Here is a 25,129-nt window from a genome sequence, read left to right as displayed (position 1 = left end):
CTGTTCGGCTATAGCCTTCTGCCAGTTGTTAGGGACGGAAACAGAGGATAAAGAAGCTATGAATGCATGGAAAGCAGGAGTTAGTGAGTTATATGACACAAAGTTGGAAATACGGTGCAATGTACAACTTCTCTTTGATTTCCGAACAGCAATGGGTAAATCAAGACTGGGATCAATAGGGGGCTTACCAGAAATCCGACTAGGAACAAGACTTGGAGTAGGAGCAGATGTCGATTGAGTAGGATTAGTGGTGGTGGTCTCTTTGTATAGAGGGCCGTCCAGAGGAAAATCAGTTACCCGAGTGTACACAATTTTTTCTTGTTGTAGCTGTCCCACTTCCTGTTCTTGACTAGTAACCCCTTCTTCAAATTCAACAGAGGTATCCTCTATAGTAGGTATTTCAATGTCTAGAGGAGCAATCAGCGGGACCTCTTCACCACTTATAATCTCCCCCTGCAGAGGTTCCGACTGTTTAAAGTAAGCTTCAGACTCCCGGAACACTACATCCATTGTGACAAACACTTTCCTGGTAGGAGGATGATAGCATTTATATTCTTTTTGGGTAGCAGAATAACCAAGAAATATGCATCGCAGTCCCTTGGGATCAAATTTGCCGTGTACATGATGATTCCTGGCAAACACGACACAGCCAAAGACTTTGGGAGACACAACAAAGGCTGATTTCCCACAGAGCACATCCAAGGGGCAGCGACCATCCAAAACACGGGAGGGAAGCCGATTGATAAGATATGTAGCTGTAAGAACAGCATCACCCCAAAAGCAAGGAGGAACAGCCATAGTGAACATAAAAGAATGAGCAACCTCCAGAAGATGGCGGTTCTTGCGTTCAGCCACCCTATTTTGAGCGGGAGTGTCAACGCAAGAGGTTTGGTGAATGATCCCATGGCTGTCCAAATAAGACCAAAAGGCCTCGTCCATGTATTCCTTTCCATTATCGGACCTAAGAATCTTGACCTTGGCATTGAACTGTGTCTCGACCATCTTATGAAATAAAGTGAAACAGGTAAAGACGTCACTCTTACTATGCATCAAATATACCCAAGTCGTCCGACTAAAACAGTCAATGAAAGTGACAAACCACCGAAATCCAGAGCTAGACACACAACGGGCAGGGCCCCATACATCAGAATGTATCAAACCAAAAGGATGCAAGCTTCTATTGTCAGAAATGGGAAAAATGTTTCGAGTTTGCTTTGCCAAAGTGCAAGCATCACAAGAAAAATTATGTTTATTACATCTCTTCACCAAACTAGGAAATAAAGTGGACAAAACACTAAACGGTGGATGGCCCAAACGATGATGCCAGTTATTCAATTCAAAGAGTGCAGAATCAAAATCAGAAGATGCAGGCTGAGATGTCAAAGCTGCCTGGGAACCGTCAAGCACGTACAGACCACCAACCACCTTACCACATGCAATCGTACTGTCCGTTTCCAAGTCCTGAAATAAACAATGGGTTGGAAAAAATGTTACTTTGCAGTTTAAATCCTTAGTTATGCTACTAATGGAAAGCAAATTAGTAGTATACCTTGGAACATGAACACAGAGGAAAGGGTAAGAGATGAAGGAAAGTAAGTGGAATAAAAAGAGGAAGAACCGGTCATATGGTCGGTTGCCCCTGAGTCAATTACCCAAGAATCGGGCATGACCGAGGTGCAATTCCCACCAAATGAAATACCTGTGGAAGAAGGTGTATTGGGATTAGCAGGCAGAGATAGAGCCGAGGCAGCCATGGAAGGAGATACAGATGTCGAAGAAGTTGAGTCCAAACCATAGTTATCAAGGCGTCGCCATGGCGTCTAGGCTCCTTGGTAGCCTTAGATGCCTTGGGCGCCATGGCGGGCGCCTTGCCGCTATGGCGGTGTCGCCTTGAATTTTGACCATCTAAAACGCCATGGCCGCCTTCCTGCCTTGATAACTATGGTCCAAACTAGTCACCTTATCACGCAAATTTTGCAAATCCTCCATAACCTGTGACAGAGAATGATCAGGCTGGTCCTCAGTAGTTGCCTGATGAGCACGGGAATTATTGGACCGATTAGAACCACCCCTACCACGGCCGTGAGTGTCTGCAGGGCGACCATGAAGTTTCCAACAACTGTCCTTCGTATGCCATTCCTTCCCACAGTAATCGCATTTAATGGGAGGTCGATCACCAAAGGACCGATCAGTGCTAGCAGAACGGGAAGAGCCCCCACGGGCAGAATGTGACCCAGAAATAAGAGCCGATCTCTCCTGAGTAACTGGGTGAACCATGGCTGTTCGTCGACTGTCTTCAGCCGAAAGGATCGCATAGGCCTGTTCAAGAGTGGGGAGAGGTTCTGGATTCAAAATATTTGACCGGATATGGTCAAACTCAATATTCGGCCCTACCAAGAAATCAAAGACGCGTAAACCATCTTCCCGCTTGCGATAGGCCGTGGCATCAACATCAGTGGTGGCAGTGAAGGTGCCCAGAAAATCCAACTGTTGCCACATCGTACACATGGTATTGTAATACTGAGAAAGTGTCAACTCCATCTGTTTGGTATAATGAATTTTTTGACGGAGTTCATAGCATTGGGCAGCGTTCCCAACCTGAGAATAAGTATCTTTGGCTGTCTTCCATATTTTCGCAGCCAAGTCAAGAAGAAGGTACCGCCTAGCAATGTCTTGGTCCATGGAATTAACCAAATATGACATGACCAAGAAATTAAAATTCAACCAGCAATCCTGTGCAGAACCAGCCTCTGTAGGCTTGACCGTGGCGCCCGTGATGTAGCCAGACAAGCCACGGGAACCAATCGCAAATAAACAGGAGCGAGACCATATAAGATAATTGCTTCCATTCAACTTGATGGTGTTCACAGGAAACAGAATAAAATCACGTTGCGATGAACCATCAGATCCAGAAGAAGCAGAGGTGATCTCTGAAGCGTCAGGCATGGTGGCTGGAAAAAATCGCAGAAAACAAGGCCTCCAAAAATAATTAAATCATACGGAGGGAAAAAAAGGACCCTTGGCGGGAGTCAACTCACCACCAAGGGTGGAAAAAAAATAACGGCAAGGTGAGGGAGACACTCTCGCGAAAAAGAAAGGAAGGCGAGAGGTGGGGGGGCTGGCGGTGGAGGCGGAAGAAGGGGGGTGGCCCTGGGAGGGCTGGCAGTGGTGGCCGAAGGGGTGGGAGGGCCTGGCGGAAAAAAAAGAAGGGCCGGCGGAGGGAGGCTGGTGGTGGTTGAGGGCTGGCGGAAGGCTGCCGGTGGCGGAGGAGGCTGGCCTTAGGGCAGAAACACGAAGGAGAAGAGAGAGAAAAAAAAAGAAAAAAAGGAAAAAAAATTTAATTCTCAGATTCCCGGAATATTGTTGGCTCTGATGCCATGTGGAATTCCGTGAATACTGACTTGATCAAAGTGATCACAGCCCAGCTTTATTTATAATACTGAAATCATATGAAGAGAATACATCTAAGCAATGTGGGACTAAAACCCATATTACAACATTAATCAAACTAAAGACAAGAAAGTTGGTGACTCCTATCATGACAGTTTTCTCATCTCTGAGTTCTTTATTGAGAACAGCTCCTGCTAATGGTCATTTCTCATCTCTGAGTTCTTATTTATTGGGCACAGCTCCTGTTAATGGTCACTCAAACTACTTCTCTTTCTCTCTCAATTAACCTCTCTGTTACACAACTCCCACCTGTTCCGTTGATAGCCCTATCTGAACCCTTTCCATCTTATACTTCGTACTGCTTTCTTCTCCCATCCATCCCTTGGCATAACCAGATCCTTACGTTTTGTTCTTTTCCTGCCCACATCAAATTCTACGATTAAGTGCTTTTAAGGTATCTGATCCTGAAATCTCATGTGGATTCCTCTAAACCTAAGGAAACCCAACTGACTAACCAACTAAGAGTGATAGAATATAAAGATGCAAGGCCAAGGAAATTTCGACATCATTGGTAATGGCAGGAATGAAGCCATGTGACAGACTGTCACATAAGTTTTAGCCAAGCAATGCTTCATGGACTTTCTAAATTGATGATGTTTCTGTCTTGGACAAACACTGGATTCTAACTCTCCATGGATTCATGTGATGCACTTCTAGATTTCCTTCTGTTATTTGATTGACTTTGTTTAATAAAGGGCGTACCCAGTGCACGAGGCTCCCGCCACTGCAGGATCTAGGGAGGGTCATAATGTATGCAGCCTTACCCCCGCTTCGCGGAGAGGGTGTTATTTGACTGACTTTGTTTAGCATAAAGAAATGTCTAGCATAGTGTACGTTCACTATTTTTCTCCCTTAAGGCTCTAAATAGTTAAGGTGCAAATGTAAATCATTTACATTTATCTATGCCCTTTTCTATAGGTAAGTAAGTAAGTAATACCATTAGCCAAATATCAAAGTAATTAGCATTAAATATTTTCTTGGATGAGTCTGTTATTCTTTTACTAAGCTGGCTGAGTAATACCCTCAACTTGCGTCAGATTCCAAGTCCTGTGTCTACATCCATGCAAAACTGATTCCATGTTTTTGTTAAGGTGTACTATAGTTAATAGCACCTGTAGGATAAGTAAGTACTAAAATTTAGGCTCCATTTGTTTCAGGGCTAATTACTGTCACTCTCCTATACTTACCTTATATTCACTCAAACTTCCCTACGCCAAACTTCTTTTATGATTCCCTCAGAAAACAAACTTACATCTGTTTCTCCCCCTGATAATTCAAAATCCCTAAATTACCTCTGGCAGCCCCCTCCGGTGCCCTTGCATCTCCCCCGGCCCCACCTTGGCCCCCTATGATGCAGGAGAAATTCATTGGACCGGCCAAGTCCATTGGGAAGCCTAGATGGAGATGAACCGGGTCCAACTGATTTTTTTTGGGTCCAGTAGGATATTTTAGTTTATTGTAAGTTTATGTTTTAATTTTAATAGGCTAATTAGTGGTAGAGTTGACTTGGAATTTTATTTTAGTTTTAGAGTCCAAGACTCGAAGTTGTAGTTTTGTTTAAGGATTAGGAGTCTTTTATTATCTTCCTTAAATACAAGGTTGTAACCAAAGAACAATAGATTTGAGTTTTTGAATGGAGAATGAATTTCATTGGTTGGTGCCAAGAACTGTGAGAATGCTCTCTCGTATTCCTCTCTAGTCTCTCCCATCTGATGTTCTCTCTCCTATTCCTAGGTGCGATCTCTATTTCTTCCTCTTTCTTTCTTTTTCTGTTTTCTGGTTTCTCTGCAGGTGGTCTGTTCTGGTATTTAAATCCTTTTCTTTGATAATGGTGGCTCTGGATCGATTGGTAGGCCGAAGCGATTACATACCTGAAGCTGCTCCTCCATTCGATTTCCCCTTTCCCTTCTTTTCTTCTTCTTCTCCTTGTTGTTTCTACCTATTCTATGTCCAGCGGTAACAGTAGTCCATATACTGTCAAATTGATCTCCCATATATCTAATCTTTTCACTTCCAAAGTTGAAACCTTGCAACATATCCTTTGGGTGACCTAACCAGTGAAGTCTGGTAACAAAACCTTATAGGCTTTGTGAGAGTTGACTTGATTTGCAGCACTGATCCCCTTCTACCGCCAGATGGTATTTCGAAAACCAAAATCAATTTCTTCTGTTGATTATTTGAGTGTTGTTCAAGTGGATGCGGTAAGCCATCGAGGTCCTAATCTTCACCCAAAGTTTCAGACTCATAGGAGTCCATTTGGGTGAGAGTATCTCACCTGAAATCGAAGCCATCAACCGCTGGTTGCTGGTGTCGTGAGGTTGAAGACATCCTCAACGGCATAACAATGCCCTTCCCTTTTGTTCTTTTCTTCCATTATTACCCCTCTCTTTCCCTTTGTTTCTGTCCTATCCTTTAACTTTGTTTCCAAGACTGTCCTTGCTCAATAAATCTAAACCCTTGTATATATCCTGGTCTGCCAAGTTGTCCCTCAAAATCTGGTTTATTAAAGAATTGTCATCATTCTTAAGTAATTAGTATTGCACACTTGGGTGGGTCCATAAGCGATAACAAACCAAGATTTTGAACCGGGTACTGCATTACCCCGCAGTTTGCATCTCCCCCACCGTGCCCCCCCCCCCCCCCCACTCTGCATCACCCCTGCCCTCCTTCTCTAATACACTTTCAGATGATTTAGCAAACCAAACAAGTCCTTTATATATCCTGGTCTGCCAAGTTGTCCCTCAAAATCTGATTTATTATAGAATTGTCATCATTCTTAAGTAATTGGTATTCAACGCTTGGGTGGGTCCACAAGTGATCGCAAAGAGGGATTTCGAACCCGGGTACTGTTCAGTTTTAGAGAGGAAGGAGAAGAAGGAAAAGAGAGGGAAAGAGAAGAGCACATACGGTTGTGTTTAATCTCTTCTATCTCAAACTAGAGACAAACTTCCTTATATTGAAAAAGAATAACTAATTACACAGGGGCCCCGGCCTTATACAAATAACAGAAGAAATATAAAATACATGTGGTTATATACAAGAATACCCTTAAACTCCTATTCTTAACACTTCCCCTCAAGCTGGGTGGTATATGTCATACATACCCACTTGTTCAATAAAAATCAAAGTGATGAGTGCTAAGTCCTTTGGTGAAGATGTCGGCCACTTGTTCATTCGTCTTCACAAAAAGGGGTACAGATGGTCTTTGTCTCAATCTTTTCCTTGATAAAATGTCTATCAACCTCAACATGCTTGGTCCTATCATGTTGCCGACGGGTTGTGGGCAATACTTATGGCTGCCTTGTTGTCACAATATAAACTCATAGGTTTGACGAGTCAAATCCCAATTCTGAACAAGTCTCTTGACCCACAAGACTTCACACACTCCGTGAGCCATAGCTCTAAATTCTGGCTCAGACTTGACCTAGCCACCACAGTTGCTTCTTACTTCTCAAGTAACCAAATTCCCACCAACAAAAGTACAGTATCCGTGGATCTTCGATCGAAAATAGATCCAGCCCAGTCGGCATCGATGTATGCTTCGACCCTCAGTGACCATTTCTAGAGAAGAGAAGACCTTTTCCAGGGCATGACTTTAAGTATCTGAGATCCTATACACTTTGCATCAAGATGTCCCATTTTGGGTGCATGCATAAACCGACTTACCACGCCAACAAGATAGGCTATGTCCGGTCGGGTAAAGGAAAGATAGATTAGCTTGCCTACTAATCTCTCGATATTTTTCAGCATCTCTGAGGGCTCACCACAATCTTCTCCTAGTTTGTGATTCGATCAATAGGAGAGAAGGTTGGTTTACACCCTAAGTACCTGTCTCGTAAGTAGATCAAGGACAAACTTCCTCCGACAAACACTGATCCCTTGCTTGGATCTTGAAACTTCAATCCCTTAGAAAATACTTCAATGGACTAAGATCTTTGATCTCAAACTGCCGAGCCAAGTAAAGTTTAAGCTTTGTGATTTCAGTTTCACTGTTCCCGTGACCACAATGTCATCAACATATACAATAAGAGTCAGTAATAGTGTTGCCCTTCCTTTGTATAAACAAAGTGTGATCAGCTTGACTTTGGATGTATCCATTCTCGTAGAATAGCTTGCCTAAACCTCTCAAACCAAGCCTTAGGAGATTGTTTAAGGCCATAAAGCGCTTTCCGAGACGACACACTTTTCCATTACCACTAGGATGCTTGAACCCAGGGGGAGAGTGCATGTAGACTTCTTCTTCTAAGTCACCATGTAAGAAAGCATTCTTTACATCAAGCTGGTATAATGGCCAATCAAGGTTTGCGGCCATTGAGAGGAGTACTCGAATGGAGTTATGCTTGGCCACTGGAGCAAAGGTTTCGATAATCGTGCCATACACCGGTATAGCCCTTAGCAACCAGTCTTGCCTTATATCTCTCTACGCACCATCGGACTTGAACTTGACCGTGAATACCCATCCGCATCCAACCAGAACTCTCCCCTTTGGGAGTTCAACAAGATCCTGTGTGGTTCTTCTCAAGGGCCACCATCTCGGTATTCATTGCTTCTCTCCATTTTGGATCAGCCATGGCCTCTACTACATTCTTAGGAATAGAGATGGAGGAGATAGCCACGTGAAAGCAATACTGTGGGGAGACAAATCATAGGAGACAAACTTGGCAATGGGATTAGTACAAGCTCGAGTTCCTTTGCGGTGAGCAATAGGAAGATCTAAGTCCGAGGGTGTAGGAGTAGAGGAAGGTATACCTGTCTCGGGATGAGGAGACGAAGGAGGATTTTGGCAGGTCTTCCGTATAGGGAGCCATGAAGGAGGATTTCTCTTGTCCTTTGTGTACACAAGTAGCTCCCCTGCACTCTCTGTTCACCTCTGCTCTCGGAGACTCCCCTCAACAAACGTATCCTCGGACCTTTTCTTTCCCTTGTCAATTTGAAATGGGGAAATAGGGACGAGAGAGGGAAGGAAATGATAGAAACTCAGGAGCCTCTTCAACCTCACTACCACGACACTCCCCGAAGAGGTGATCAAAATACGGGAGATGTTCAAAGAAAGAAACATCTTTGGAGAGAAGCCACCGACGGGTAGGAGGGTGATAACATGTGTAGCCTTTAGAGGTAGAGGAATACCCAAGAAAGATGCACTTCGAGGACTTAGGATCCAATTTAGTGTGGGCAGATTTGCTAAGATGGACATAGCGATGCAACCAAAGACCGTGGGGAAGTGAAAAAGAAGAAGAAAGTAAGGGTAAGACCCATGAGGTACTTTGAAGTTCAAGACACTTGGAGGGCATATGATTGATAAGAAAGACTGAGTGAGTAAGGCATCGGACCAAAAGGTTTTGGAACATGCATTGTAAACCAAAGAGACCGGGCTACTTCCGGCAGGTGGCGGTTTTTCTTTCGGCAACCCCATTTTGTTAGGGGTATCAACACAAGCCACCTGGTGGATAATGCCACGGTCGAAAAAAAGGACTCCAAACCACCATACATATACTCTCCACCTTTATCGTAACGGACAATCGAATACGAGTTTGAAACGAGTGTAAACCAACTCATAAAAGTTTTTAAATGCAACATAGACATCACTCTTTTGTTTCAAGAGATAAACCCAAGTAACTCGAGAGAAGTCATCAATAAAGGAGACAAAGTAGCGGAAGCCACGTAAAGAAGTAACAGGGAAGGGCCCCAACATCGAGTATGAACAATGTGAAAAGGTGAAATAGATCTATTGCTAGAAGATGGATAAACTGCCTTACAACTTTTTGCAAAAAAGACAAGGTTCACAATGAAAAACATGATTGACGAGAAAAAGAGGTAAATAAATGTGGCAACATTTTTTCTCATAAAAAAGGAAGGATGTCCCAAACGCGGTGCCAAAGCAAAATGTCCTCTGTAGCGTCCGCCATGTTGCCCACACACATAAGATTGAGCTATCGCAGCGGGGAAGCACAAGTGTCGAACATATAATCCATCGCCTCACGCCCATCGCCAATCACTCTCTTCGTCACCAAATCACGAAAAAGACAATGGGTAGGAAAAAATGTGACAAAGCGGTTCAAAGATTTAGTCAATTGGCTAATGGAAAGAAGATTAGTGGCAAAGTTGGGAACATGAAAGACAGACTTCAAAGGATAAGTGGAGTAACTTGGACATCTCCCTTACCCGAGATGGAAGAAAGGGAACCATCGGCAATTTTACCTTATCTTTTCCGGAACAAACCGAGTAGGAGTTAAAAAGGCGAGACCTACCGATCATGTGATCCGTGGCCCCGAGTCAATTACCCGGTGTAGTGGCGGATGAAGTAGAGACAGTAGCAAGCGTGGAAGTAGTGGGTGCGTGGAGGAGGATCCATCCAAGTGTGCTACAATCCGACGAAAAGCTGCTATGTCTTCTTTGGAGAGGAGGATGAATCGGACTCATGAACCCCAACATGGGCTTTAGGCCCATTCTTCTTCGGTCCTTTGTCCTCGGATGCGGTAGAGGGTGGTTTCCCATGAAGATCCCAACAAAACTCCTTTTTATGCCCGGACTTGCCACAATAGTCACAGGGAGAATCGGCCTCTACCGCCCCTTAGTGAAGGAGGACGGTCTGTGGAGTGGATGAAACAAGAGCAGAGCTCAACGGTGGGAGTGGTCTCCATAGCACTTCTACGCGTCTCCTCGCTCTGTAAATAACCACACACCTCCTCCAGGGAGGAAGACTTGGTCGGCAAGATATACGTACCGTATGGGTTCAAACTCGAAGTTAAGACCTCGAAGGAACAGGACCCTCTCCTTCTCAAATAAGCGATGCACTTTAGGCTCATCAACGAGGACACAGTGGAGATCTCTGTAGTGATCATACTCCTCCCAAAGTCCCACAACAAGGCTATAGTACTCGGAGATACTTTTGTCACTTTGCGCTTGGCTAACAATCTGTTGAAGAAGTTGATAAACCTTTGTAGAGTCCCCACTCTATCAAAAATACGAGCAACACTATCCCAAATATCTTTGGCTGTCTCCTTGCTCATAAACCTTCTTCCAATCTCCGGCTTCATTGAAAAAATGAGCCAAGTCATCACAAGGGAGTTCTCGGTTTCCCATTTAGAGTAACCCGGATCATCAATGGAAGGGCCTTAAAGCTCCCGGATATATATCCCAACTTCCCCTACTTGAAGGATAAGCTTCATTGACCGTGACCAATCCAAGTAATTGTTACTATCAAGCTTAACAATGGGGAGCTGAACATTTGGATTCTCATATGATAAGGGATTGGCAAGGCTCTGCTGTAATGGGAAGTTCAGATGTCTCAACAGTTTTTCACCCATTGTGGTTTTAAAACAAACACTTGAGAGGAGCAATCAACAAGACTTCAAGCAAGAACAATAGATTCCCAAGTAATGACAGCAAAAACAGGAGGTAACCTAGACCACAAAGCTTGAAAAAACTTGTAGAGCCTCACACAAACAGAAAACAGCAGCGGAGTAGAAAAGAAAAGTCTTCCTTACCAAGAAGCGACGGTGGGTAGTCCAAAACAGCTCCCAAACAAAGCTCTAGTGAAGAGCTATTGCCAATCCCACACTGGGTGGCGGAAAACGAGGCGAGAACAGTCCTGGCCGAGATTCACTCCTGTCCCTTGGATGCTCCCAAGCGGCTTGAGATGACACAATGGGAAGAAAGGTAACCTCCAAGCGAAGCTAGAGCACTTGGTTGCTCTCCATTTGGATGAGAACCGAGAGAGAAAACAGATCTGTGAAGAACCGCGGTTGGAGCTCAAACTCCGGCAACAACCAAGAGAGGAAACCACCTCTTGGTCCACTAAACACCCTTCTAACACCTTCAAACTCCAGGAAGAGTACGCTCTGATACCATGTTCAGTTTTAGAGAGGAAGGAGAAGAAGGAAAAGAGAGGGAAAGAGAAGAGCACATACGGTTGTGTTTAATCTCTTCTATCTCAAACTAGAGACAAACTTCCTTATATTGAAAAAGAATAACTAATTACACAGGGGCCCCTGGCCTTATACAAATAACAGAAGAAATATAAAATACATGTGGTTATATACAAGAATACCCTTAAACTCCTATTCTTAACAGGTACTGCATTACCCCACAGTTGCATCTCCCCCACCCAGCCACCCCCCCCCCCGCGCACTCCATCACCCCTGCCCTCCTCAGGTCCATTGGCTTTCACACCAGTAACCGTTACTGCAGAGTGCAAATGCAAATACGACTCTAAGTTCTTCTCCTCTTCACAGGTCCAAGAGTCCCCATCTTCTTCAATAAACACTCAACTTTGCAGCAATCTTGGAGTTGCTTCAGAGCTTTGGTCTGACTACCTCAAAATCAACTTGAAAATGGTGCTCAAATCCTTCATCCAAGTTCATCCTGGCTCCCATTTCTCTCTTGAAAACCTTTCCTACGGCGTCTTCAAGCCTCAACAAGGAGGAGAAACTCTCTCCAAAGTCACCATCGGTGACTATGTTTGGATCTCTCCGCTATCTCTTCTGCTGGTTCGATAATCCCATCTTCAGCAACTCCAATTGCTTCTTTCAGGTTCTTCCAACCGAGAGGAACAAAGCACAGAGGGAGGAAAGGAGGGAGCTGGGGGGGGGGATACCCTTGGTTCTTCACTAAGCGCGCTTTAACCTGTCCCTCACCAGATCCACAGAGATCAGACGGTCGATCTTCTCCACCACCTCTTTCCTCGCCAACGACATCACCATATCCTTGTACAGGTCACCGTGGCTTCGATCTCAATGCTAGTGTCTTCGAGATGAGCTCGTCGATTTGGGTTTGATCCACTCATTTGGCTAGTTCCAAGGCCTGCACTGCCTTGATTGTTTCTGTGCTCAGAACTCAGTCGTGATGCAGCATCCCCCTATTGTCTCTCAGGCCGCGTCGTATTGCAACATAGATTCTGTGGGGTTTAGTTCCCGCAGATGAATAAGATGGAGAGAGAGGTAAGAAAGAGTTGAGTGGAGAGATGAAGCCATGAGTCATGTAGTAATAATGAAGAGTATCCAACAATTAGTCCCGCTGCTGGGGATGGAGGGAAAAGGTGGGGTTGGGGGTGGGGGCAGTAATTTAGGAATTTTGAGTTATCGGGGGAGAGAGAGGTGGAAGTTTGCTTTTCTAGGGAATCACAAAAGAAGTTTGGGGCAAGGGAGTTTCAGTAAATATAGGGCAAGTATCCGGGAAAAAGTGATAGTGGTTAGCCCTTTGTTTCACTGTAAAATATAAGTTGTTATTATTCATAAATTTATTTTATATTTTCTACTTGTTTGTCTTTTTTTTCCCGGTTGACATGACAAGAAGCATATTTGGACATGGTTGAGTGAGGGAAAGTATCCATATGATGGGGGTGGAGTTCTCCATGGGTGCCGAGTGTATCAATGATCAAGCTACCACCATTTTTTTAGGAAAGCAACATCCTGAAATTTTATGTGAAAGTTGATTTCCGCTTTTAGTATTGCATTTCAGTCAAGTGTTTGCCCTTTTCTTATTCCTTGTGCAATTCTGTATTTGGTTTTTGACAAATCATGTCAAATATTTTATGCTGAACAATCAGAGCCTAAGGAATTTATTGAAGGTAGTAAAACTATACGACATTTAGAATGTAAAGGGGGTGAGTAGCACTTTTTACCTAAGTGTTATCCTAGAAGACCAGCTAGATTTTCTAGAAATTGTACTGACTCCAGTGTATCTTGAAAGATTTCACACATGCACATGCTGTCAATCAGCTTTATCACTTACGCTGCATTTTTAGCTGAGTCTTCTTTCTTTTAATCAATGAACAGTTACTTGACTCTTGGCTAATATGTTTTGCTTATTGTTAGTACAGGGTCCACTAATCAATGAATCAGCAGTGAAGAAGGTTAGCTATGCATTTATCATACTTACTGTAGAATGTTTTCTGTAATGCTTCCTCCCTTTAAATGAATCTCTTTGTTCCTTGGCTCCTTGAATTTTTGTCACAGGTTGAATCATTTGTTCAAGATGCTGTTTCAAGGGTATGTTTTGTCACCCATAACAATATAAACAATTATGGTACCTTCCAAAAGAATGAATGCCTGTATTGCTGATTTAGAAATTTATCAGCATAATGTGGTTATTTCAGGTTAAAATTATTTGGTGAATTATCATCATTCTTTTACTTTATCCATTTTGCTATTATAGTTGGAAATGGTGTAGAGATCAAATCAAGAGAAGAGAGGAGAGGATAGAGGTGAGACGAGAAGAAGAAGGGAAAAGAAGATGTGCAACCAAATGGTAGGGAGAGTAGTCTCCTCTCCCCTATTTGATTCACTAATGTGAAATAGTAAATTACAACCATCTCCCTTGGGAGGTAAAAGGTAAAACAAGAAAATACAACATAAGTAAATAAGATACTAGACTAATGCCTAAACTACCCTTATTACATAAACTCTAACACTCCCCCTCAAGCTGGAGAATAAATGTCATACATTCCCAGCATGCATAACAGAGTACTAAACTGATGAGGGATGAGCCCATTGGTAAAGATGTCAGCTAACTGATCGCCTGTCTTAACAAAAGGAGTACGAATGTAGCCGGAATCAATCTTCTCCTTGATGAAATGTCAGTCCACTTCAATGTGCTTTGTTCTGTCATGTTGCACAAGGTTGTGTGCTATGCTAATGGCAGCCTTGTTGTCACAATAGAGCCTTATAGGTGCCTCAGTATCAAATCCCAACTCTTGGACCAACGTCTCAACCATAGAAGTTCACATACTCCATGACCCATAGCTCTAAATTCTGCCTCTGCACTTGACCGAGCCACAACTGGTTGCTTTTTACTCTTCCATGTGACCATATTACCACCCACACAAGTTCAATAGCCAGATGTAGATTGTCTGTCAGAAACTGAACCAGCCCAATCAGCATCAGTGTAGCCTTCAATTCTCAAATGATTGTTCTTGGCATATAGGAGACCTTTTCCTGGAGAGGACTTCAAGTATCTGAGGATCCGGTAAACAATATCCAAGTGCCTACTCTTGGGGGCATGCATAAACCGACTCATCACCTCAACTGCATAGGTGATATTTGGGCGAGTCAAAGAGAGATAAATCAATTTCCCTACAAGCCTCTGGTATTTCCCTACATCAACAAGGGAAGGTCCACAGTCTTCTCCTAGCTTATGATTCTGATCAATAGGAGAGTTTGCTGGTTTACAACCCAACATCCCTGTCTCTTTCAACAAGTCTAGGACAAACTTCCTTTGACATATATTTATTCCCTTCTTAGACCTTGACACTCTAATCCCCAAGAAGTACTTTAAGGGACCCAAATCTTTAATCTTTAACTGTTGAGCCAAGTAGGTCTTCAGCCTAGCTATCCCAGCTCTGTCATTTCCAGTCACTACAATATCATCAACATAGACAATAAGGGTTGTGATGGTACCATTCAAGGATTTAAGTATCGTTATTGGGTATCGTATCGGTCGGGCGATTTTAAGAGACGTATCGTATCGTATCGTATTGTATCGGAGATACTTATCGACCGGTGCAGAAACGCATGAAAATGATCAAAATACACATGGAAATACACTTTTGGACAATAAAAACAATATAAACAAGCAATTTGTGTGGGCTGTTAGATGCAGCAAAAAAAACCTACCTTTCCCTTCAAGAACACCTTTTGATTTCGAATGTGGGCTGTTAGATGCAGCAAATGATGAGATTTCACCTCCTTTAGGATCGTTTTTGGCAAAGGAATCAAAGCCCTCAACAAATCTTTGGCAAAAACCAAGTTTAAAGATGTTTTTTGATGGGTTTCTTAAAGCTGGAACTGTTTTTTTTCCGCCAGCCTGCTCCTACTCGAGTTTTCTGTTCTGAGAAGACTTGGGCCCATGTGGTTTTTAAGTTGCCGATGCGTATCGAAATGTCTCGATACGTATCGTTATTTCAAAAATAATAAAATAATGGTTTAAATCATGTCTCGTCTGTATCGATATGTATCGACCGTATCGTATCGTATCGATATGTATCGGTCGATACATACCGATACATTCGAGACATTTACATTTAAAAAAAAAAAAGATACGTCTCGGCCACGACCGATACCGAGACGTATCCGTCGAGACGATACGATACGCTCCGATACTTAATTCCTTGGTACCATTACCTCACCGGGTAAATAAAGTGTGGTCAGCTTGGCTCTGGGAATACCCATTTTTCAAAATGGCCTATCTAAACCTCTCAAATCAAGCCTTCGGGGACTGCTTGAGACCATATAGTGCCTTCTTAAGCAGGCACACTTTCCCTTCAGCTGAGGAATACTTGAAGCCAGGTGGAGTCTGCATGTACACTTCCTCTTCTAGATCACCATGGAGGAAAGCGTTCTTCACATCCAACTGATACAATGGCCAATCTTGATTAGCCGCCAAAGATAAAAAAAACTCTTATTGAGTTGTGCTTCGCCACAAGAGCAAATGTCTCCTGATAATCGATCCCATACACCTGACTGTAGCCTTTAGCCACCAACCGGGCCTTGTATCTCTCAATTGTACCATCTGATCAGTACTTGACTGTGTAGACCCATCTGCATCCAACTGGAACTCTCCCCCTGGGAAGATCAACAAGTTTCCAAGTACAGTTCTTCTCAAGGCTTTCATTTCCTCAGACATGGCTTACTTCCACTTTGGGTCAGACATGGTCTCAGTAACATTTTTTGGAATGGAAATAGAAGAGAGGGCAACAGTGAAGGCAACACTTTTTTCATTGCTAGCATCAACACCTGAATGAGTATTAGTATCAACAACAGCCCCTTCATTGTGTTTCCCAATATCAAACAGAATTGGAGAAGTAGGCAAAGGTGGGAGGAAAGGGATAGAGATAGCCTCTTCATTTCCATTATTCTCTCCCTGAAGAGGATGTTGAGAAGGAGTGAAGAAAGGTATAGATTCAAAGAAGGTAACATCTTTGGAGAGAAGTCACCTGCGGGAAGAGGGACGATAGCACTTATACCTTTTGGTAGAGGAGGAATAACCAAGGAAAATACATTTGAGAGCCTTGGGGTCAAGCTTAGACCGAGCACATTTAATGACATGGACATAGCAGATACACCCAAACACCTTGGGAGGAAGAGAGAAAGCAGAAGTCTGAGGGGACGATAAGTCTAAAGGGGATTTGGAGCCAAGGAGTTTAGTGGGCATGCGATTGATTAAAAAGGTAGCAGTAAGAAGGGCTTCAGACCAAAAGGTTTTGGGAACATGAATGCCAAATAGGAGACTCCTAGTGACTTCTAATAAATGGTGATTTTTCCTTCCAGCCACCCCATTCTGTTGAGGGGGTGTCAATACAAGCAACTTGATGGATAATGCCATGATCAGTAAAAAACTGTTGAAGCCCCCCATAAATATACTCCCCCCCTTTATCAGAACGAACAATTTGAATAAGAGTACGAAACTGGATATAAATGAGCTGATAAAAATTTTTAAAGGCATTATAGACCTCATTTTTGTTTCATAAAAAAGGTCCAAGTTGACTGGGAATAGTCATCAACAAAGGAAACAAAATAGAGAACAAAGAAGTAGTGGGGGAAGGCCCCCAAACATCAAAGTGCACAATATGGAAAGGAACAGTGGATCTATTACCCTGATAAAGTTAAGGAGAACGACAATGTTTGGCAAACAAACAGGGTTCACACTGAAATGTATGGGAAGAAGGAATGGAAGAAAACAAGTGAAGCAATTTTGTCCTCATAACACCAAAAGAAGGGTTGCCCAAACGTTGATGCCACAACATCACAGAGTCAACAATACTGTTATCATTACGCCCACATGCGTAGGACTGAGCAGTAGGTAGAGGGGATGTTCCTTGATCAAGAAGGTCAAGTCCCTTTTCCTTACGTCCTCTGCCAATTACCCTCTTTGTCACCAAATCTTGAAAAACACAATGAGATGGAAAAAAAGTAACAGAACAATTCAAGGATTTGGTTAGGTGGCTTACAGATAAGAGTTTAGTATGAAACTGAGGAACAGGAAGGATAGAGTCAAGGGAGATAGAAGAAGTGACATAAACACTACCTTTACCAGGAATAGAGGAAAGGGAACCATCAGCAACTCTAACCTTTTCCTTACTAGAACAGATAGAGTAGGAGTCATTACACTGAGATATGCCGGTCTGTTGGTTGTATGGGATAGAATACCATGGGGGGGGTATTCTGGTCCTTTTTTTCCCTTTTTTATTTTGATTTGTATTGAGTCAGTTATGAGGGACAGAATTGTCCATGTAATTTGTCTTCTAAAATTATAAATACATTGCTCGGGATCAGCCTTTGATCATCCAAGCCTTATTCCCTAATTCAGATCTATCAACATGGCATCAGAGCAGGTTTCGAATTAGGCAACTCTCCTCTATTCCATTCTTGACTTCTTCTTCTTCTTCTCTCTTTCATTCTCAAGTTCTTCTTCCTCCACTCTTCTCCCTGTGTTCTTCATTCTCCCATTAGGGCAGCACTGATAAGGTGATCTATAAATCCAGTTGCTGCCCTCCATCACCTCATTCATGTTCTAAAATTTCAGAATTGATACAAGCTTGCGTACTCTGCCTACGAAATTTGAAGCCTTCAAATTTTTGGACTGATTCAACTTTATCTCCCAAGGGATCTCTCTACATTATTGAAGCTCAGGAATTGCAGCAGATTTATTGGACAAGGCTCTATCTCCAGCCATACTGAAGACTCTCTCTCCCTATCGATTTTTGCTGTCATCTGGGTTTTTTTCTAAAACCCTGCAAATATTGATCTTAGGGTTACTGTTCTCTGTTGATGCTGATTTTTGGAAGGGTGATCCAAAACTACTAGAAGGCCACTCGATCCAAGTTTCAGCCCATTCCAGTGTGTTTTTGCTTCCATTCTCTCCTACATCGATCTCACCATATTCGGGGTTTTGAAAGAAAAAATCGATCTAGGGGATTGCCCTGGCTGCTATTGCTGATTTTTGGAGACAATTATTACTATATTTTCAGCAGTCTCTCCTCCAATTTTCAGCCTTTATCTTGGAGTATTTGTTGGGGTTCTCTTCACAACAGCCACTCTCTGCGATTTGGGTTTCTTTGCTACAAGAATGGGTGATTCAATCACTTCCACTGCTAATGCTGATCAGGATGGTCAAGGCAAAACTGATTACCACACTTTTCCTCCTAATCCCATCAAGCTGGATGGATCCAACTACTTGTTATGGTCTCGATCTGCAGCCTTTGCTATTGCTGGCCATGGCTTTACTGGCCATATTGATGGCACCAGTGTTATGCCGACTGCACCAGGTCTTCTTCAAAGTAGGTGGCTTGCCAACAATGGGGTTCTCATGTCATACCTGATTAGTTCTATGACTTCAAACCTTGCATATGGATTTCTTCTCTTTGACATAGCTTTTCAGTTTTGGTCTGCTTGCAAAGAAACATACGGTCAGCTTGGCAATGATGCCCAGGTTTATGAACTCAGGAAAAAGGTCCTTCACACTACTCTGGGAGAATTATCCGTCTCCAAATACTATGCTACCCTCCGCAGCCTCTGGCAACAATTGGACCACTTCTCTGATTCCACCCTACTACAGCTGTTGACATTACTGCCTATAAGAAACATGTGGACAAGATCAGGGTCTATGATTTCTTGGCAGGGTTGAATGTGGAGTATGACCAGATTCGTGTTCAAGTGTTGGGCCATTCTCCTTTTCCCACACTTGAACAGTCCTATGCCTTGATCTCCTCTGAAGAGAATCGTAGGGCTGCTATGTTACATCCTCCTACTACTGACAGATCAGCCCTCCAGGCTGCTGCCACGACTACTCCTGCACCTGCTGGAAACCTTTCTCTTGGTGATTCTATTACTGACATTGTCACTTGTGAGCATTGTCACAAGCCCTGCCACACCAAAGAGAAGTGTTGGAAACATAGTTGTCATGGCGTCGCCATATCGACGCCATGGCGGCACCATGGTGTCATATCATTGGAGAAGTGGGCATATCGACCACCGATATGGATGATGTAAGAATATCGACCGATATGGCCTCCATGTCGTCGCCATGGACGTCATACCACGACATATGGCCATATCGGGCGACATGGTTGTTTCAAACTATAAAACTTAATTTTTTAACAATAATTTTTTTAAACCATTTTTTATTTTAATGCTTTTTCCTTAATATAAAAAAAATTAAAAAAACATCAAATAGAAAACACTAATACACTATTGACTAATACACACTCACATATTCACATCAGCAAATTTTTTTTTATTTATTTAGATGGGTTGTTTATTAGCTTTATTCACTCAATATAAATTACGTTCTTGTAATTGTTTTTTTGTTTTGTTACTTTTGTAGTCACTTTCATATGAATCATATCTCAACTCTCATGATTTTTAAACTTTATTATCAACAAGACTATTGCTATCAATTATTTGATAATCTATGATTTCATATACACTAATGGATATTACACTTTCATGAATTAAACCATAGTAGATTAGTAGTACACTTTCATATTAATTTTTGATGTTATAGGGTATATATTATAGCATACTAAATGACATTAAAAATAGAGAAAATAAAAAATAAAACATGGTTGATATGATCGCCATGGCAGCGCCATGGCGGGCGACATATTGATATATCGACATGATACCCCTCCACCGACTTGGATCGTCGTGACAACGTGACAATTATGGTTAGAAACTCCACGGGAAACCAGCTGACTTTGAAGCAAAACGGGCTGCCAAGAAAAAACCAAAGAACAAGGCTCATCACACTGAGACTATTACTACAGCTCCTACTACTGACCTTGGTCTATCCCAGGAAGATCTACAGGCATTCCTACGTATGCTAAGGACTTCTGCTCCTGCGGCTTCTACTACATCAGCTCCTACCAATTCCTTTGCTCCTTCAGGTTCATATTTTGCTCGGTCAGGTATCCCACTTGGTGGTCACTGTGCTTCTGTAGCATCCCATCCTTGGATCATAGATTCTGGTGCTATAGACCACATGACTGGATCTTCTAGCCTTTTTCATCGTTAGTCTCCCATTTCAGGGAAGGACAAAGTCAGGGTAGCTAATGGTTCCCTTTCCTCCATCTCTGGAAAAGGATCCATTAATTGTACCTCTTCCCTTACCTTGTCTTCAGTTTTACACATTCCTAATTTTATTACTAATCTTCTTTCCATTAGTAGTCTTACTTGTGACCTTAATTGCAAAGTAACCTTTTTTCCTTCTCACTGTGTTTTTCAGGATCTAGTGACAGGGAAGACGATTGGATGTGGTAAAGTGCAAGGTGGATTGTACCTGCTTGATGATGGTCGTCCTTCTTCACTTCATCAAAATTCATTGGTCTCTTTTGAACTTCACCAATGGCACTCTAGATTAGGTCATCCCCCATTAGGAACTTTGTCTCATTTGTTTCTAGCCTTAGTCAAGGTTTGTAATAAAGATGAATTCAATTATGAGGCGTGTGTACTGGCAAAACAGACACGTTCAATTTATTCTAGTTCTAATAACAGAAGTTCTTCCCATTTCCATGTGGTTCGTTCTGATGTTTGGGGCCCTAGTCGTAAGACTTCAATTTCTGGACATCGTTGGTTTGTGTCATTTATAGATTATCACTCTAGAAACACATAGATATACCTTTTGCACACGAAAAGTGAGGTCTTTTCCTGTTTTCAGCATTTCCATAAGATTATCCAAACTCAATTCTAGGCCACTCAAAAAGTTTTGAGAAGTAACAATGGAACAAAGTATAAAGAGGGTCACTTTCAAAAATATCTTGCTGACCATGGAATCACTAGACTAGTTGTGTTGATACCCCAGCCCAAAATGGTGTGGCCGAAAGGAAAAACCGTCACTTACTATAAATGGCCAGAGCATTAATGTTTGCTCGACATGTTCCCTCCCAATATTGGGGAGATGTTGTTCTCATTGCAGCCTATCTGATTAATGGTTGCCTACTAGGGTCCTTGACTCCCGTGGTCCGGCTGAAGTTTTGTTTGGGAATTCGTCCTTTGTGGTTTCACCTAAAGTGTTTGGCTGTGTGTGTTATGCTAGGGATACCAAGTCCCCTGACAAGCTTGAACCCTGTGGATTGCGGTGTATTTTTTTGGGTTATTCTCCAACCTAGAAAGGTTATAAGTGTTATCATCCCCTTCCCGTCGTACTCTAGTCAGTATGGATGTTACCTTCCATGAAGGCCGGCCTTATTATTCTTTACCACCTCTTCAGGGGGAGAGTTATAGTGAAGATGTGGATGTGTTTCCTTCCCTTGGGCCTACTATTCTTGAAACTCCATCACCTTTGGCTGCTGCCCCATCACCTTTAGTTGCTGCCCCATCACCTTTGGCTGCTACCCCATCACCTTTAGATAATCCTATACAGGGGGAGACTATGGAAAATGGTGATGGTGAAGCTCCTACTCAAGGGGAGTTGACTCCAATTCAGAGAACCATTGAAAAATTTCAGAAGAGGATCAACGACTCCAATATTTTAACATATCACAAAAGATGTTCCAGAAGAGGGCAGCCTCAATCCACCGTAGCTCCAGTACCCATCCAGTTGCCGACTTTGGATCCAGACCCTACTTCTCCTGGTAAGATTTCTCCTTCCGACCTACCTATTGCTCATCGCAAAGGTACTAGGACTTGCACTTAGCATCCCATTTCCCGTTTTGTTTCTTATAGTTCTCTTTCTCCATCTTTTCGTGCATTTGTGTCCTCTCTTTCTTCTGTTTCTATTCCTAAAAATTGGCAGGAAGCTTACACAGATGGAAAGTGGAAGGCAGCAATGTTGGAAGAAATGAGAGCATTGAAAAAAATCATACTTGGGATCTTGTAGATCTTCCTCCAAGGTAACGACCAGTGGGATGTAAATGGGTGTTTGTGGTAAAACAGAAGGTTGATGGGACTGTGGATCGATATAAGGCACGCTTGGTTGCAAAGGGCTTTACCCAAACTTATGGAGTTGATTATCAGGAGAGCTTCGCACCAGTGGCTAAACTCAATACTGTAAGAGTGTTATTGTCATGTGCTGTAAATCTTGGGTGGGATCTTCAGCAGTTGGATGTGAAGAATGCCTTCCTTCATGGAGAGCTAGAGGAAGAGGTATATATGGAAATTCCACCAGGCTTCTCTAATGATAAGACCAAGGGCAAGGTCTGTAAATTGAAGCGTACTCTTTATGGGTTGAAACAGTCACCTAGAGCTTGGTTCGGCAAGTTTCACAAGGCTATAATTTCAGTGGGCTATAAGCAAAGCAATGTTGATCATATAATGTTCATCAAACGAGTTGGTGATAAGGTAACTATTATCATAGTTTATGTTGATGATATTGTTGTAACCGGAGATGATGGTGATGAGATCAAGAAATTAAAGCACTTCCTTGACCATGAGTTTGAAATAAAGGATCTGGGAACTCTAAAATATTTTCTAGTGATAGAAGTTGCTCGATCTTCTAAGGGCATCTTCCTTTCTCAAAGGAAATATATCCTAGATCTGTTGTCCCAAAACAAAGATGTTAGGGTGTCATCCCACAGACACTCCCATGGAAGCTACTGCAAGGCTTAAGGAGAAAGAAGGTGAACCAGTTGATAAAGGTCGCTATCAGCGATTGGTTGGCAAGCTAATCTACCTCTCTCATACACGGCCAGATATAGCTGTTGCAGTTAGTCTAGTGAGCCAATTTATGCATGATCCTTATTCCTCTCATATGGAGGCAGTTATTTGTATTCTTCGGTATTTGAAGTCTACTCCTGGAAAAGGAATACTTTTATCTCCCAATGGCCATCTGAAAGTTGAAGCTTACATTGATGCTGATTGGGCTGGCTCTACTGACAAGAAATCCATCTCTGGATATTGCTCTTTTGTGAGTGGGAATCTTGTCACATGGCGTAGCAAGAAGCAGAATGTTGTGGCAAGATCCAGTGTTGAAGCTGAATTCCATGCTATGGCACAAGGAATCTGTGAGTTGCTATGGCTTAAAGGGTTGTTGCAAGACATTGGAGGTGTTGTCCATCTTCCCATGATGTTGTATTGTGACAACAAGGCTACCATTAGCATCGCTCATAACCCTGTCCAGCATGATCGTACCAAGCATGTTGAAGTTGACGAACATTTCATTAAGGAGAAGATTGAAGCTGGCCTCATCTGTGTTCCCTTTGTGAAGTCTGCTGACCAGTTAGCTGATGTGTTCACTAAAGGGTTAAGTAGCAAAGTTTTCTGTCCTGTTTTAGTCAAGTTGGGCATGTGTGACATATATGCACCAACTTGAGGGGGGGTGTTGGTTGTATGGGACAGAATACAGTGGGGGGTATTCTGGTCCTTTTTTCCCTTTTTTATTTTGCTTTGTATTTAGTCGGTTATGAGGGACAGAATTGTCCATGTAATTTGTCTTCTAATATTATAAACACATTGCTTGAGATCAGCCTTTTATCATCCAAGCGTTATTCCCTAATTCATATTTGTCAACACGGTCATATGGTCAGTGGCTCCAGAGTCAATGACCCACGTAGAGGTAGTAGAAGGGCTAAATGTAGAGGCCTGTAAATTGAAAGTTGAAGAATCTGGCACTGCATGTGTAGAAGTAGGGCTATCCAGATATGACAAAACCCTGCGAAATGCTGCAATATCATCCTGAGTGAGGGATGTGTTGTCTGTCTGTAGTCCATATGGAGATCCCATAGGTGCACCCTCAGTCATCAAGGAGCATGCTTTGGCTCCCCCTCTCCTGCTGCCGTGCATACCAGGGGGACAGGCATAAAGTATCCAACATCTCTCTCTTGTGTGTCCAGACTTCCCACAATGGTCACATCGGAATCTATCTTTGTCATTTCCTTGGGGTGAACCCGGGCCTCTTCCTCCAAGAGCTGATATAATGTAGGAATACACAAAACAAAGGAAATGATACTCAAATCCAATGATCTACCCAAACAGAGACAAATCTTATCAGGGAAGACTTCTCCAAACAACCTCTGTCGATTAACTCCTCCAAAGAACACACTTACAAGGTGGGATTAATACCCAAAGTCAAATGGGGAGTATATTCTCAACCCAAAAAGAAACTTCTCAATACACAAAAAAATTCCAGCGAGTGGGTAACCATAGACACCTTGAAGGAAACCAACTCACATACACCCTTCATGATTTAACTTCACTCCATGTCAACATATAAGTTCCAAATGATGTAACTCATCAACCAAAATCAACCAAACTCATCATACAGAGTATTTCGAGCAAATGTAGGGCAAAAGATACAAATCTGACTGTAACAGGCAGCTAGCTGTACAAGGATGGAGTATGACATTTATTCTCCACTTGAGGGGGTGTTAGAGTTGTTAGAATATCTTGTATAGGGGGTAGTTCTGTCATTGTCTAGTTATAAGACATGACTAAGTTGTATTTTTATTTTATTGTCTTATTTCTCCTTACCTCCCTAGGGAGGCTTGTGTAATTTGGAAGACTTAATGAATGAAGCTAATATGTGTGTTGAGAATCACTCTCAACACACATAATCGATTCTCCCATTCTCTCCTTCTTCTTCTTCTTCTTCTTCTTCTTCTTCTTCTTCTTCTTCTTGCTGTAAACTTCTTCTCTTACCAGATTCGATCTACCTTTGAGTTTCAACTGAGTTGTGCTCCACAACCTCACCTCTATAGTAATCAAGGCCTTGGGGAATTCCAGCAGGCTTCAAATACAATAACTCATCA

At 42.6% G+C, this 25,129-nt stretch overlaps 1 protein-coding gene across 1 annotated transcript in view; it reads left to right on the top strand.

The window, feature by feature from the left end:
• Positions 1-25,129, top strand: part of LOC122639218 (succinate-semialdehyde dehydrogenase, mitochondrial-like) — a gene marked incomplete at its 3' end in the record, with an annotated part of 52,715 nt that overhangs the window by 22,330 nt on the left and 5,256 nt on the right. Inside the window, exons 10-11 of the mRNA XM_043832040.1 lie at positions 13,271-13,303; positions 13,407-13,439. Of these exons, the coding sequence (XP_043687975.1) occupies positions 13,271-13,303; positions 13,407-13,439 (66 nt within the window). The remainder of the gene's footprint in view (positions 1-13,270; positions 13,304-13,406; positions 13,440-25,129) is intronic.

This window comes from Telopea speciosissima, chromosome 9 (assembly GCF_018873765.1).
Source record: "Telopea speciosissima isolate NSW1024214 ecotype Mountain lineage chromosome 9, Tspe_v1, whole genome shotgun sequence".
NCBI classification, from domain to species: domain Eukaryota; kingdom Viridiplantae; phylum Streptophyta; class Magnoliopsida; order Proteales; family Proteaceae; genus Telopea; species Telopea speciosissima.
The sequence above is the reverse complement of the archived record's forward strand: the minus strand, read 5'-3'. Positions and strand labels throughout refer to the sequence as shown.